Source organism: Leucoraja erinacea, chromosome 6 (genome assembly GCF_028641065.1).
Source record: "Leucoraja erinacea ecotype New England chromosome 6, Leri_hhj_1, whole genome shotgun sequence".
NCBI lineage: Eukaryota > Metazoa > Chordata > Chondrichthyes > Rajiformes > Rajidae > Leucoraja > Leucoraja erinaceus.
In genome coordinates this window covers 68,124,709-68,137,735 of record NC_073382.1, presented here as the reverse complement: position 1 = coordinate 68,137,735, position 13,027 = coordinate 68,124,709, and the positions used below count along the sequence as shown (strand labels likewise).

General features: G+C 39.2%; 1 protein-coding gene across 2 annotated transcripts; it reads left to right on the top strand.

Moving 5' to 3' along the window:
* The first annotated feature begins 952 nt into the window (after positions 1-952).
* LOC129698262 (V-set and transmembrane domain-containing protein 5-like) lies at positions 953-6,237 on the top strand. Of its 2 annotated transcripts, none has more exons than XM_055637296.1 (3): positions 953-1,901; positions 4,810-4,953; positions 6,166-6,237. In XM_055637296.1, the coding sequence occupies exons 1-3, from the start codon at positions 1,646-1,648 to the stop codon at positions 6,186-6,188; spliced, it is 423 nt and encodes a 140-aa protein (XP_055493271.1). In that variant the 5' UTR covers positions 953-1,645; the 3' UTR covers positions 6,189-6,237. The 2 variants fall into 2 exon arrangements, with proteins under 2 accessions (XP_055493271.1, XP_055493270.1); XM_055637295.1 differs by having other exon boundaries at positions 1,030-1,901; positions 6,157-6,237.
* Positions 6,238-13,027: the final 6,790 nt, after the last annotated feature.

Sequence of the window (13,027 nt, the reverse complement as noted above, 5' to 3'; positions counted from 1 at the left end):
ACTTCTGAAGAACGTCACCCATTCCTTCGCTCCAGGGATGCTGCTTGGCCTACTGTTACTCCAGCTTTTAGTGTCTATCTTCGGTTTAAACCAGCATTTGCAGTTCCTTCTTACACTTAATATACTGTAGCTAATGCAATAATTTTAATTTCAACATTCATTCAATACAGCTGTATTTGGTGAATTATTTATGTAAATATTAGAGTAAAAAGTGTTGACTTGCATGTTAATCATGAACATGACGGGTTTTTGAAAATAGTTTTGCTGATTTATTTATCCTTACACATTGCTCAACAACAATTTCTTTCACATTTCCTCAATATTTAATACAAGATCTTAGCCAAATCTATTGTCTTACCTTTTTATTTACTGTACTTGGTCATTCTGTGCTTAAATAATAGAACCTATTTACATTGCCTATCTAGAATAAAGTATACACCATGGATCGTTGCACCAATATCGCCCACAAATATTTATTTTCTGAATAAAACATTATTGGACAAATGTACCTTAAATACATTTCTTTATCTTGAGACAATCAAATAGAATTTATTTTCACAAGAAGTGCCCCTATTTTGCAAAATGGCCCCTTTATCATGTCACACCCAATTCCAGGCAGAAAATATTATATTGGCATCCAGTTCTTGCGATGGCCATAATTTCACTCAAACCAGAACAACCTGGCAGCACTGACTTTCGCCATCAAGATCGTCAGTGGTATTTTTGGAGCTGTAGATATAACAGTATGGTAGAGCATTGGTAACAATTTGTGCGCATTGACTCTAATTAATCTTGACAATATTGATAATTAATATTGGGCAATAACAGATTCAGGAACATTTTACCCAACTGTTCTCTAAACTAAACTATAGGTGTATATATACAGGTGTGTATATATATATATATACTAAACTGTACACTTCCTTATCCACTCCCCTGACATCAGTCTGAAGAAGGGTCTCGACCTGAAACGTCACCTATTCCTTCTCTCCAGAAATGCTGCAGGTCCCACTGAGTTACTCCAGCATCTTATGTCTATCTTTGTACTGTAAACTAGGTCAGCGTAAAATAGGTCAACACTACTAGCACATGAGCCACATTCTCAGTTTCCAAGTTGCAGCTGAACCACTGAACTATAAACTAATGGTCAGTGGTGCTTTATTGTCATGTGTGCACTGCACAGTGAAATTCTTTTTGCACAGATCACACATGCACGGATTTTTGCACAGATCTTTTTGCACAGATCACAACGTGCAATTTACAAAAAGTCACAAAACCATGGCTGAAGCGGCAACTATCTCAGAAATGTTTTATAATCACAGTAGGTTGACATCCTAGGTAGACAGGCCAGCCCAATATCTGAAGAAACTGCGCCATCTCTGCTTGGTGCCTGACCGCCATTGTGAGTTAGACTCTTTTGTGTTTTATGTGGGGTATCGATGAGCAATTTCACAACTGTTCTTAAATTCCCTGCCACGTTAGGTACTTATGATGCTCATAAGGTTTGAAGGAGCGCAAATTGTAGAAGCATATTTGTAAATATAACAAATTCATCTGTTTCTATCATTTTTCAGTTAATGGAATTGGAATATCAATACCTCACTCTATTATCAATGCCACAGCGAATGAGAACGCCACTCTTTCAATGGACTATCAATGCAATGGAACACTTTCTATCAAATGGAAGCACCTATCACCATGGGGAATGAAGGACATCATCGTCTGGAAACCAGGCACTTATCAAAACATTTCAAAGGGTTATGAAAACCGGATTCTGGTGTTCAGGAATGGATCCATCCAGCTTTCAACTGTTCAGCTCTATGATGCTGGTTGTTATGCTGTGACTGTAGCAGATGCTGAAGGATGCAGCAAGGATGGTGTTATTATATTGAATATAAATGGTAAGGTACAGTGAGCATGCTTTGATTTTGCCTGAAGGCAGAAAACGTGGTCTCATCTTTAGTTGTACTCTGCAGGCATTACTCCTCAGATCACCGATTCACTATCTCACTCTTGGTCCTACAGTCTGAACACTCACAAGTACAAATAGACATGCAGTCTCGACCCAAAACGTCACCTATTCCTTTTCTCCAGAAACGCTGTCTGACTCGCTCAGTTACTCCAGCCTTTTGTGTCTATCTTTGGTTTAAACCAGCACCTGCAGTTCCTTCCTACAAATAGACCCGTACTTTAAAAGATACATCTGCTTAGGTTGACAGCAGCTCGGCTGGGAACCTGGTTCTCCACACAATGAATGGCCACACAGCTCAGTGAGGAGAGGCCGTCTGTAAGGGCTAGTAATGAGTGGGCCGGGGCGGTCGGGAGCTGAGAAATAGGTTGCATCGTGATTGCAGGGACTGGCAGCCACTGATCCGTGTGTTGACAAATAGCCCGGAGCCTCCCAGACTAGAGATTCACCTACAGCAGTGATTCCCAACCTAGGGCCATACATGGCAAATTTCAGGGAGGCCACAGAAAAATGTTGGGATTTCGGGGGCCACAGGTTCAATGAAGGGGGCCACAGAGCTACCACCCTGTTGCCTCCTAAATTTCAGTTCTAATAAATTTAAATCTATGTTTGTGGAATAGAATAAAAGAGAAGTTAAGTGCTAAGTTCCTGGCACAACACTGCTGTCAGTAATGCATCTTTCCCTTCATTTACTGCTGACTCTATAAGAGCATCTTTCCTGGGAATGCAGCTGGCACACCAAGCAAGGTACTATCAAGAAGTACACTTCTGCACCCAAACAAAAAGTGGGCAAGCAATGACCTTTGGCAGATAATGGAAAGGAGAATCCAGAGAGATTCCATAAGTATATTTAAAGTGAATGGGTAACTTGAGAGAGAGTAGGGCCTCTTAAGATCAACAAGGTCACCTTGGATGCCTGGAGCACAGGTGACAGTGAGGTGTTAAATGAATATTTCTCAACCCGATTTAGCATGTAGAATGGTACAAAAGCTATGGAATCTAAGGAAGGAAATAGTGATGTTTTCAACATATGCACATTACAGAGGAGGTGGTACTGGAGTTCTTATCGTATATAAAGGTGGATAAATCCTTGGGGACCTGACTAAGTTTATCCTCAGACTTGTGGGAAGCTGGCTAACATTTTGCTACAAGAATAAGCCAGGGAGCTAGAGGCTGGTTAGCCTGATGTCAGTGGTGTGAAAGTTACTGGAGGGGATTCTGAGAGACAGGATCGACCAGCATTTGGAAAAACAATAACTGATTAGGGTTAGTTGGTATGGCTTTGTACTGTATGTGGGAAATTATAGCTCACATTTGATTAGAGCTTTTTTTTGAAGAAGTGCGGCACAGTGGCACAGCGGTAGAGTTGCTGCCTTACAGCGCCAGAGACCCGGGTTTGATCATGGCTATGGGTGCTGTCTGTACGGAGTATGTACATTCTCCCCATGACCTGCATGGATTTTATCCGAGATCTTCTGTTTTCTCCCACGCTCCAAAGACGTACAGGCTTGAAGGTTAATTGGCTTGGCATAAATGTAACAAAAATTGTCCCCAGTGGAAGATAATGTTAATGTGCGGGGATCACTGGGCGATGTGGGCTCGATGGACCGAAGGGCCTGTTTCTGCGCTGTATCTCTAAACAAAAGTGACCAAGATTGAGAGGCAGGGCAGTAGACGTTGTCAATATGGACTTTAGCAAGGCCTTTGACAAGGTCCCACATAGTATGCTGGTCCAGAACAGTAGTTCACAAGATCCAGAGTGAGGTATCCATCATTAGATACAAAATTAACCTGTAGGTAGGAATCAAAGGCTGGTAATAGAGGTGTAGGAAAGAACTGCAGATGCTGGTTTAAATCGAAGATACAAAATGCTGGAGTAACTCAGCAGGACAGGCGACATCTCTGGAGAGAAGTAATGGGTGACGTTTCGGGTCGAAACCCTTTTTCAGGCTGATGTCAGGGGATTGGGCGGTACAGGAAACTGATGGAATTTAGCAGAGACAAGTATGAGATATTGCATTTTGGCAAGTGAAACCAGGACAAAACTTGCACAGTAAATGGTAGGGCCTTAGGGAGTATTGCAGAACAGAGTCCAAGGGGTTCCATAGTTCCATAAATGTGGCAACACACATAGACTCAGTTGAGATGTAAAAAACAAATGAAACGTTAAATTTCTAAAATAAATACTGAGGTTAAGGAACAAGCATAATTTATTCCGCCGGACCTACTCAGTGTTTCAATAATTAAATATAAAGCAAGAGCCTATTTTCAACATCAGCTTCTTTGACAACCCTTTCCTAACATGGTATTGATCCTTGTGTGCACTGAATGTAATGCTACCAGTGTTGCAATAATTCATTGATTTCTGCAAACTTTCCTTGGAAAAGTCTCCCAAATCATTATATCACCTAGCGCCTTAGGCCAGCAACTGTGGTTTCTGAGGCCAATGACAGCCGTCTGAGTGCCAGTAAAAGCCTGGAGCTTGGAAACAATCAGCATTGGGCCAGTCCATCCTTTCCTATCCTGCTCATCAAGGTTGCTGTACAGTTAGATTACTGCCTAAACTTCATCCTTTGTGGAGGAATAATAACATTGCTTCTGAGAAGTTGCATAGTGGGTTACCACTCCCAAAGTGAAAGAAATTGAAGTCTCCTGACAAACCTCTTATTCCTCCACAATAACTCACAAGAGCTACATTGAGTGACTTTCTCCCAGGTCAGCTTTTATTCTGTATTTCAGAGGGAACTATTTGGAAAATAAGCATTGCGCTAATAAGAAATCAAGCTGGTCAAAATTCCAGGCATAGATTCCATAGCCTTTTAACATTTGTTTTTTTGCAGAACCAGTTCATGAGGATTTGCTTTTTGTGGCTGTCTTTGTTGCTGTACTTGTAACGTTATCTGCTGTTCTAATGTTCCTCCTGTGGATCTGCAATCAAAGTGTGAACGTCTGCAAAATAAAGAGGAGAGAACGGAATGCAAATGGTAATCTAAGTGTAGTTTGATAGAAGAATCCCTTGTGGTAAAGCATGGAGATTAGTCTTTTGTGTGATGCATATTAATGCTATAAAACCTACTGTTTCCTCTCCTTATCTTATTTCTCCACATGCTCCATCTGCTGCCAAGATCCTTATTCATGCCTAATCCATTGATCTTTTGACAGCCGCCGAAATTCTAATTTAAGCTCATCCAAAATCCTTCTGTACACATTCTAATTCACAGTTGCACCCATTTATTGTGTACTGGCTATCTGGGAGCAACTCTCTGGAAAGTATCAATTTTAAAATTGTCATTCATGCTTTCCAATGCCTCCAAGCCCTTCATAGTCTCTACATTTTTCTGGCCTCTTGCACGTACCTTATTTTAACAACCACGAGCAGCTCGAATTTCAACTGTTTATCCCTGGCAAATTCCCACAAATATCTGCCTCTATCCTTTCACTTCCTTTAAGACACTCCTTTAAACCTACTTACTCTGCCCATCTGCCAATCACCACCAACCCCGCCCCGTCACCTGTATCCACCTATCACTTGCCCGGTTTTGTCCTTCCCCTATTCCCGTTTTCTCCCACATACGATCTATCTGAAGAAGGGTCTTGACCCAAAATGTTTCCCATTACCTCCACAGATGCTGCCTGACTCGCTAAGTTCCTCCAGCACTTCTTATTTTGCTGCAGATTTCAGCATCTCCCTCTTAATAACAATGTTTTGTTGAATAACACTGAAAACACATACAGCTAGTCAAATGGTTTTAAATTTGGGTGGGGTGGAGGGGGTGAAAGAGGAGAAACGGTTAATTGTAAACTATACGTTATCTGATTGCCTTAATCAACGTTGTGGGTCAAGTAATGGACATGAATATTGACTAATACAAACTTGTAAGCATACACATTTACAATATTTCAGATTATGTACTACTTTAGTTTAACATGTTATCTCTCAGTAAAAGATGATGAATAATGCTTAAAAGTGAGGATTCTTATGTCTCACTTAAAATCAATACTACGTGCTAATATATAGAAACCCACTGGGATAATTAATATGCAATCATGATTCATATTCATGTGGGATAAAAAAAAACTGGCATTTAGATTTTCTACCTCGATGTTTATTCTAAACTATCAATTTCCCTCTAACAAGAGCATGATTTTTTCCTGATATTTTCTTTGTTTTTTTCTCCTTTGGGAAGGTTCTACAGAAATGGAAGAAACATCATTATAAAATTAATTCCAATTTATATGTTGGATTAAAACAGAAATGAGTTCAAACTTTTTTTCTCCTTTGGGAAGGTCTGCTACAGAAATGGAATAAACACCCGTCTCCTCATTATAAAAGTAATTCCAATTTATATGTTGGGCAGTGAAAACAGTTCCTGTCTTGCAACATTGTTTCGAAGTGTGTTGGAAGCTGAGGAAGGAGCAGCCGTCAACGAATCAAAAGGCAATTCTCTGCAGGCGGACTGAAGTTTTATATATATACTAGACATGCAGACCCGTTGGGTCTGCTATACAATGGTGTGATCCCCCAATTTACTGTACATGCACCCTTTCATACAAAATTGAGCTGATCACCATTCCCAATAAGATAAGTTAATAGCATGAAAACAATAATGCAACTTTGTTTCGAAATGTGTTTTCAGTTATTGTGAAGCCTATTTGTATTGAAACAATAGCTTTTATATAAGTGTACTGAAATGAAATGACGGCATTTGAAAGAAACTCGAAATCTCTACCGAAATTTTCGGAGATTGTGTTCACAAGTAGCAATGAATCAAATACATGATTTAAGCACATATTTACTTACTTTCATACAAAATTCACCATATAAATTAAAAATAAGTAGTAAATGGTTTCTATTGAACAATAGGTTATATGTGTACTTTTGTTGTCAACTGTTTTCATTGTGTCAAAAGTAGAAGATCATAAGTAGAGGATGTCAACTTTAAAAAATCACAGGATTCTTTAAAAATCTTTTAATGATTAGATAAACAAAATAAATGTAAGAAAAACTACAAACTTTGCATGCCTCCCAGTGTCAAAACTATTGGCTGAGAGGGAAATAAAACCTACAAATTAGATATTTGATATGCATGATAATGTAATGAATCTGTAAAATATATACATTTGTACTTTGAATTAAAAAGTAGCTTCAATTTTAGAATTAAGCATATTACTGTCAATTTGCTATGACTCAAATCACCTGGAGTAATAAAAGTGAACAACAATGTCAGTGAACTCAATTTCAATGAATGAATACGTTTATTGGTACACATACAAGGGATGTGCCTTGATGCTCTGCTTGCAAGTAAAAACACATCATACAGTAACACTTAAGAATGACACATAAAAACATTAAACATTAGTAATAAAACATTATAGTTTAAACATGTGAATTAAATAAAATACCAGAGCAAAATGAGGCTACAGATATTTGGTTATTGAGCAGAGCTACTGCACGTGGAAAAAAAGCTGTTTTTATATCTGGCTGTGGTGGCTTCCAGAGGGAAGTGCTTCAAAGAGTTTGTAGCCAGGGTGTGAGGGGTCAGAGATGATCTTACCTGCTCACTTCCTGGCCCTTGCAGTGTACAGTTCGTCAATTGGATCGAAGGTTGCAGCCAACAACCTTCTCAGCTGATCGGACGATTTGTTGCAGCCTCCAGATGTCGTGCTTGGTGGCTGAGCCAAACCAGACCATGACGGAGAAGGTGAGGACAGACTCTACGATGGCAATGTAGAATTGGACCATCATTGCCTGTGGCAGATTGTGCTTCCTCAGTTGCCGTAGGAAGAACATCCTCTGTTGTGCCTTTTTGACTGTGGAGTCGATGGTAGCCCCCCATTTCAGGTCCTTGGAGATGATGGTTCCAAAGAACTTAAAAGACTCCACAGATGTGACTGTGGTGTTGTCGATGGTAAGTGGGGGGAGGGGAGGAGGAGATCTTCTAAAGCCTATTATCAATGGATAGCCGTAATCAACAAGATTGCAATGTTCCCTGTAGTAGAGTTCGATACCTAATCTGTGCTGAATTATACGTTTCTATTAAATAAGATACAACTTCCTTTCCTGTTAAAATAAGCAGATGAAAACTTATTGTTCATTAATCAAGTTATTCATCTATTGCAATGGCCACGACCATTCATAATTCTAACGAACACATGCTCGCCGAGAAGATACTCAAGAAGCTAATTAAATAAGACCATATTTCAAGATTGCTACTGATTTCTTCAACTCTTAACACCAACTTGTAGAACCAAAGAAACAGATACCTTTCTGGTATTCCGTTTCAATTATTAATCACCTTCACGTCATGTTTATTGTCTAATGCACAAGTATGATTTAGTTTTACTTTTAGAGATACAATGTGGCAACTTTGGCCCTCCGAAACCGTACCAAGCAGCGATCATCCGTACACTAGTTCTATCCGACACACGAGGGACAATTTTCAGAAGCGAATTAACCTACAAACCTGCAGGTCTTTGGAGTGTGGGAGGAAATCGGAGCACCCAGAGAAAACCCATGCAGTCACAGCGAGAACGTAGAAACCATGCAGACAGCACCCATAGACAGAATCAAACCCAGGTCTCAGGCTCTGAAAGGCAGCAACTCTACCATTGCGCCACTGTACCACCCCTGATGAAAATCATGCTTGCAGCAGTATCGCAGGATTAAAGACTCAAGCCAACATGAAAACAAATTGTACATTAAATTCTTCAAGTCGTTAAAAGGAAAAAACAGGACTGTGAAAAAAAAACCTCATTAGTTTAAAAAACAATTAGAAAAAAAATCGAAGTCCATGGTGGTGCAAGAAGGGTGCAGGAATGAACTGCAGATGCTGGTTTAAACCAAAGATAGACACAGAAAGCTGGAGTAACTCAGCTGGGTCATTCTAGTAACTGGGTCAGACAGCATCTCAGGAGAAAATGAATAGATAACGTTTCTGGTTGAGACCCAAAGAAGGGTCTCGACCCAAAACATCACCTATTAATTTTCTCCAGAAATGTTGTCTGACCCGCTGAGTTACTCCAGCTTTTTGTGTCTATCTGTGGTTCAAAAAGTATTCAGTCGTGTTCCATTGTCAAGGTAGGATTAGGGATGTGTAGCCTTGACTGATTTACTAGGAAATCTGAAAAATTATTAAATGTTTTCACCTTCTCTATGATGTTTAATATCTTAATTACCGCAAAGGAGCCCTTTTATCATCCAAGTTTCCCACATAATTTACCCTTCCATAATTTTGACCCCTCGTTAACCATCCCTGCATCAGCTTGCCTTCCTTGTGCCAAAGAAGTCAGAACAGTGTCAGCATTCCAGTAGTGCTCCAATAGAAGCATCGCTTGCCTTCAACACAGACACTAGGAAACTAAATTCAAACAATTGCTGAATAGAAATATGTATCCATGAAGATTACCCACATGCAATATTACAATATGCGTGCAAAAATACAATTGCATTAAATGTATTATCACTATGTTCTCCACACCACATAAATTGTTTGTATTGAATTTAGCTTGTCACTGGTCAGAGGCAAAAACTTGTTTTCATCTTTATAAGATCATAACAGCTCGAAATACCCAATTTCCAAAATGTAGCAGCAAAGTCTCACAAACAACAATGACATAAATGATCGGATACTCTGGTTTGATATGTTAAATGAGGATAAATATCGGCCAAGACACAGGTTTATTTTTCCGCAAGTAGTGGCATGTTATCTTTGCTATAATCCAAAAAGGCTGACGAAGTCTTGATTTAATTTAGTATCTAAAAAGCAAAACTTCACCAAATGCATTACTCTCAGGCACTTGTGTGGCTTATGCACATAATATATGCCCTTTTATCCAAGACAGAAATATTACAAGCATGCATGACAACTTATATCCTATTATCACTTTCTCTACTCGTCATGAACCAGTCATACTTACCCTCAATGCCCTTGTTTTAAGAACTACAATATTGCGTTACATCATACATCAAAAGCATTAGAAATGTTGTGTAAATTGCACACCTCGACAATGGGCTGGCATGTGAGATGAATGCCTTCAAAACCAGTGTCTGCAAAAAGCAGATTTTTTGTTTCTTGCTGTTCTGCCATTTACCTCAGATTTTGTCTTTTATATCTCTAATTATGATTGTCAAACTGGAGTCAATGAACTGCAGATGCTGGAAATTTGTGTGGAACACAAAGGGCTGGAGTAACTCAGTAAGTCATGCAGCATATCCGGATGACAGGTGAAACCAAGCATAAGCCTCCTTTACAACAGCAAGACTAAGTATATGCAACACGATACCATCATGAATCACACCTTCAGGTCTCCATCCCTTTCCACTTTGCAATATAGACACTGAAATCTAATTTTAGATAACATACCATTTGTTCATTTTATTTTCCCCTTTCCTGTGCCCCGCCATTTCTCCTTACTTACCTGCTCTCCATAACTATTTAACTTAATTATGAATTTAAATTACCCAGCTGCCAAGATGGAATTCAAACTCTTATACTCTGGATCAATGGTACAAACCTTCAGCTGCTAGACCAGTAACTGAAACCACAACCTGGAAGATTTACCTTTGCTACCCTTGTTGCAATATGCTCTAAATAGCAAAGATTGAAAAGAACATTGAAAGGCTGGCTTGAAGAATTCAACGATTGGGGATTGAAGCAACTTCACCATTTTCCAGATGGAGACACACAGAACCTGCAGATGTTGGAATCTTTGAGCAAAAAGTCTGAAGGATCCTGACCCGAAATCTTATCTGTCTATTCCCTTCACGGATGCTGCCTGACCCGCTGAGTTCCCCTAGCACTGTTTTTTGCTCACCATTTCCCAAGGTTTGCCTGCGCATCTCCTGCAAATTTGTACGCAAGCAAAATCTTGGTACTTTTTTGGAGCGGAAACTTCATTTTATGCAATGCAGTAGCTCAGCTTAATTCCAGTAACTTGACCTTCAATACATATTATATGGTGTTGCATAATGAGATGGGTAAAGCCATTTACTCTAATACAGCTGAATTATTAAATAGAAACACAAGAATGACATCTTTTACAATCTACATGAAGCTTAATTTAAAATTAGTGGCTCAATAAAGATAAATAGTCAAGCAGAAAAGCAGAGTAAGACTGGTGAAATAAAACTCAGTGAAATAAAATCATACATCAATGTTGTTATAAACACCTTTTTATATAGTGCCCTCCATAACGTTTGGGACAAAGACCCATTGTTTATTTATTTGCCTCTGTACTTATGGAAGTTATAGAAGACTTAATTAAGACATCTATCATACACAACAGATGTCAGCTATTTTACGTAATCAGCTTATTGTACTCAGACTCACGTGATTGTTAGTTTTGCAGCACTTAACATTTATCTAGTAATCAAGGTACTAAACAAGTTTTACTTATTTTTACTTGTGTGTAGTGTATCTGTATTCTTAATAAATACATTTGTATCTTTGTGTGTAAACATAGAAACCAATATGTAACAATGTAAAATGGTGTGGGTAGCCTTGGCTTGTGTAGCCTTGGCTTTAACTGAAATGTAATGGTGGCAGGACAAGCTGGGACATTAGGAGTTAATTTAAGGGTGGCGAGTGAGGGACGGGATATGAACGGGAAATGTAAAGTTTAATAAGACTGAACCAAGGTCGGACGTAATGGAGGTGAGACAGTGAAATTAGAATCAAAGACAGATTGATGCAATGGAGTACAGCATGAAAGATGGTGTAGCAGAGATAAGGCTGAAAGAGTGAAATAAAAGCTACTTGTTTCTGTGAATCGGAGAGCAATTAGAGAACAGACAGGTGGTCTGTCATCTCTGAATGTTCCAGCTGATGTTTGCAAATAAAGTATTTCGTCTTCTTGAAGAATTCAACGTGTCTGTGTCATGTTATCCAACTTTAAGTCTCTAAACCACGACATACTCCACAATTTGAGATTTGTAATAGAAAAAATCTCATGTGGTTAAAGTGCACATTATCAGATTTTATTAAAGGCCATTTTTATACATTTTGGTTTCACCATGTAGAAATTACAGATGTGTTTATACATAGTCCCCCCGTTTCAGTGCAACGTAATGTTTGGAATACATGGCTTTGCAGGTGTTTGTAATTGCTCAGGTGTGTTTCATTGCCTCCTTAATGCAGGTATAAGAGAGCTCTCAGCACCTAGTCTTTCCTCCAGTCTTTCCATCAACTTTGGATACTTTTATTGCTGTTTATCAACATGAGGACCAAAGTTGTGCCAATGAAAGTCAAATAAGCCATTATGTGACAGAGAAACAATAATAAAACTGTTAGAGACATCAGCCAAACCTTAGGCTGACCAAAATCAACTGTTTGGAATATCATTAAAAAGGAGAGCACTGATGAGCTTACTAAACGCAAAAGGATTGGCAGGCGAAGGAAGACCTCCACAGCTGAAGACAGAAGAATTCTCTCTTTAATAAAGAAAAATCCCCAAACACCTGTCCAACAGATCAGAAACACTCTTCAGGTGTGGATTTGTCAATGACCACTGTCCGCAGAATACTTCATGAACAGAAATATAAAGGCTACACTGCAAGATGCAAACCACTGGTTAGCCACAAAAATACGATGGCCAGGTTACAGTTTGCCAAGAAGTATTTAAAAGAGCAACCACAGTTCTGGAAAAAAGGTTGTGTGAACAGATGAGACAAAGATTAACATATCAGAATTATGGCAAGAGCAAAGTATGGAGGAGAGAAGGAACTGCCCAAGATTCAAAGCATCCTATCTACTTAAGTTCAAACAAATGCCTCAAAACTCATTGGTTCTACAGCAAGACAATGTTCTCAAACATATAGCTAAAGCTACAAAGGAGTTTTTCAAAGCTAGAAAATGGTCAATTCTTGAGTGGCCAAGTCAATCACCCGATCTGATCCCAATTGAGCATGCCTTTTATATGCTGAAGAGAAAACTGAAGGGGACTAGCCCCCAAAACAAGCATAAGCTTAGTCGGACACAAGTGTGTGCTCTAGATGTGTTTATTCTTCTGCATACAGCTCCCTACTCCTCAGCTGACACGGGCGTTGCCCAACCCCGTAAC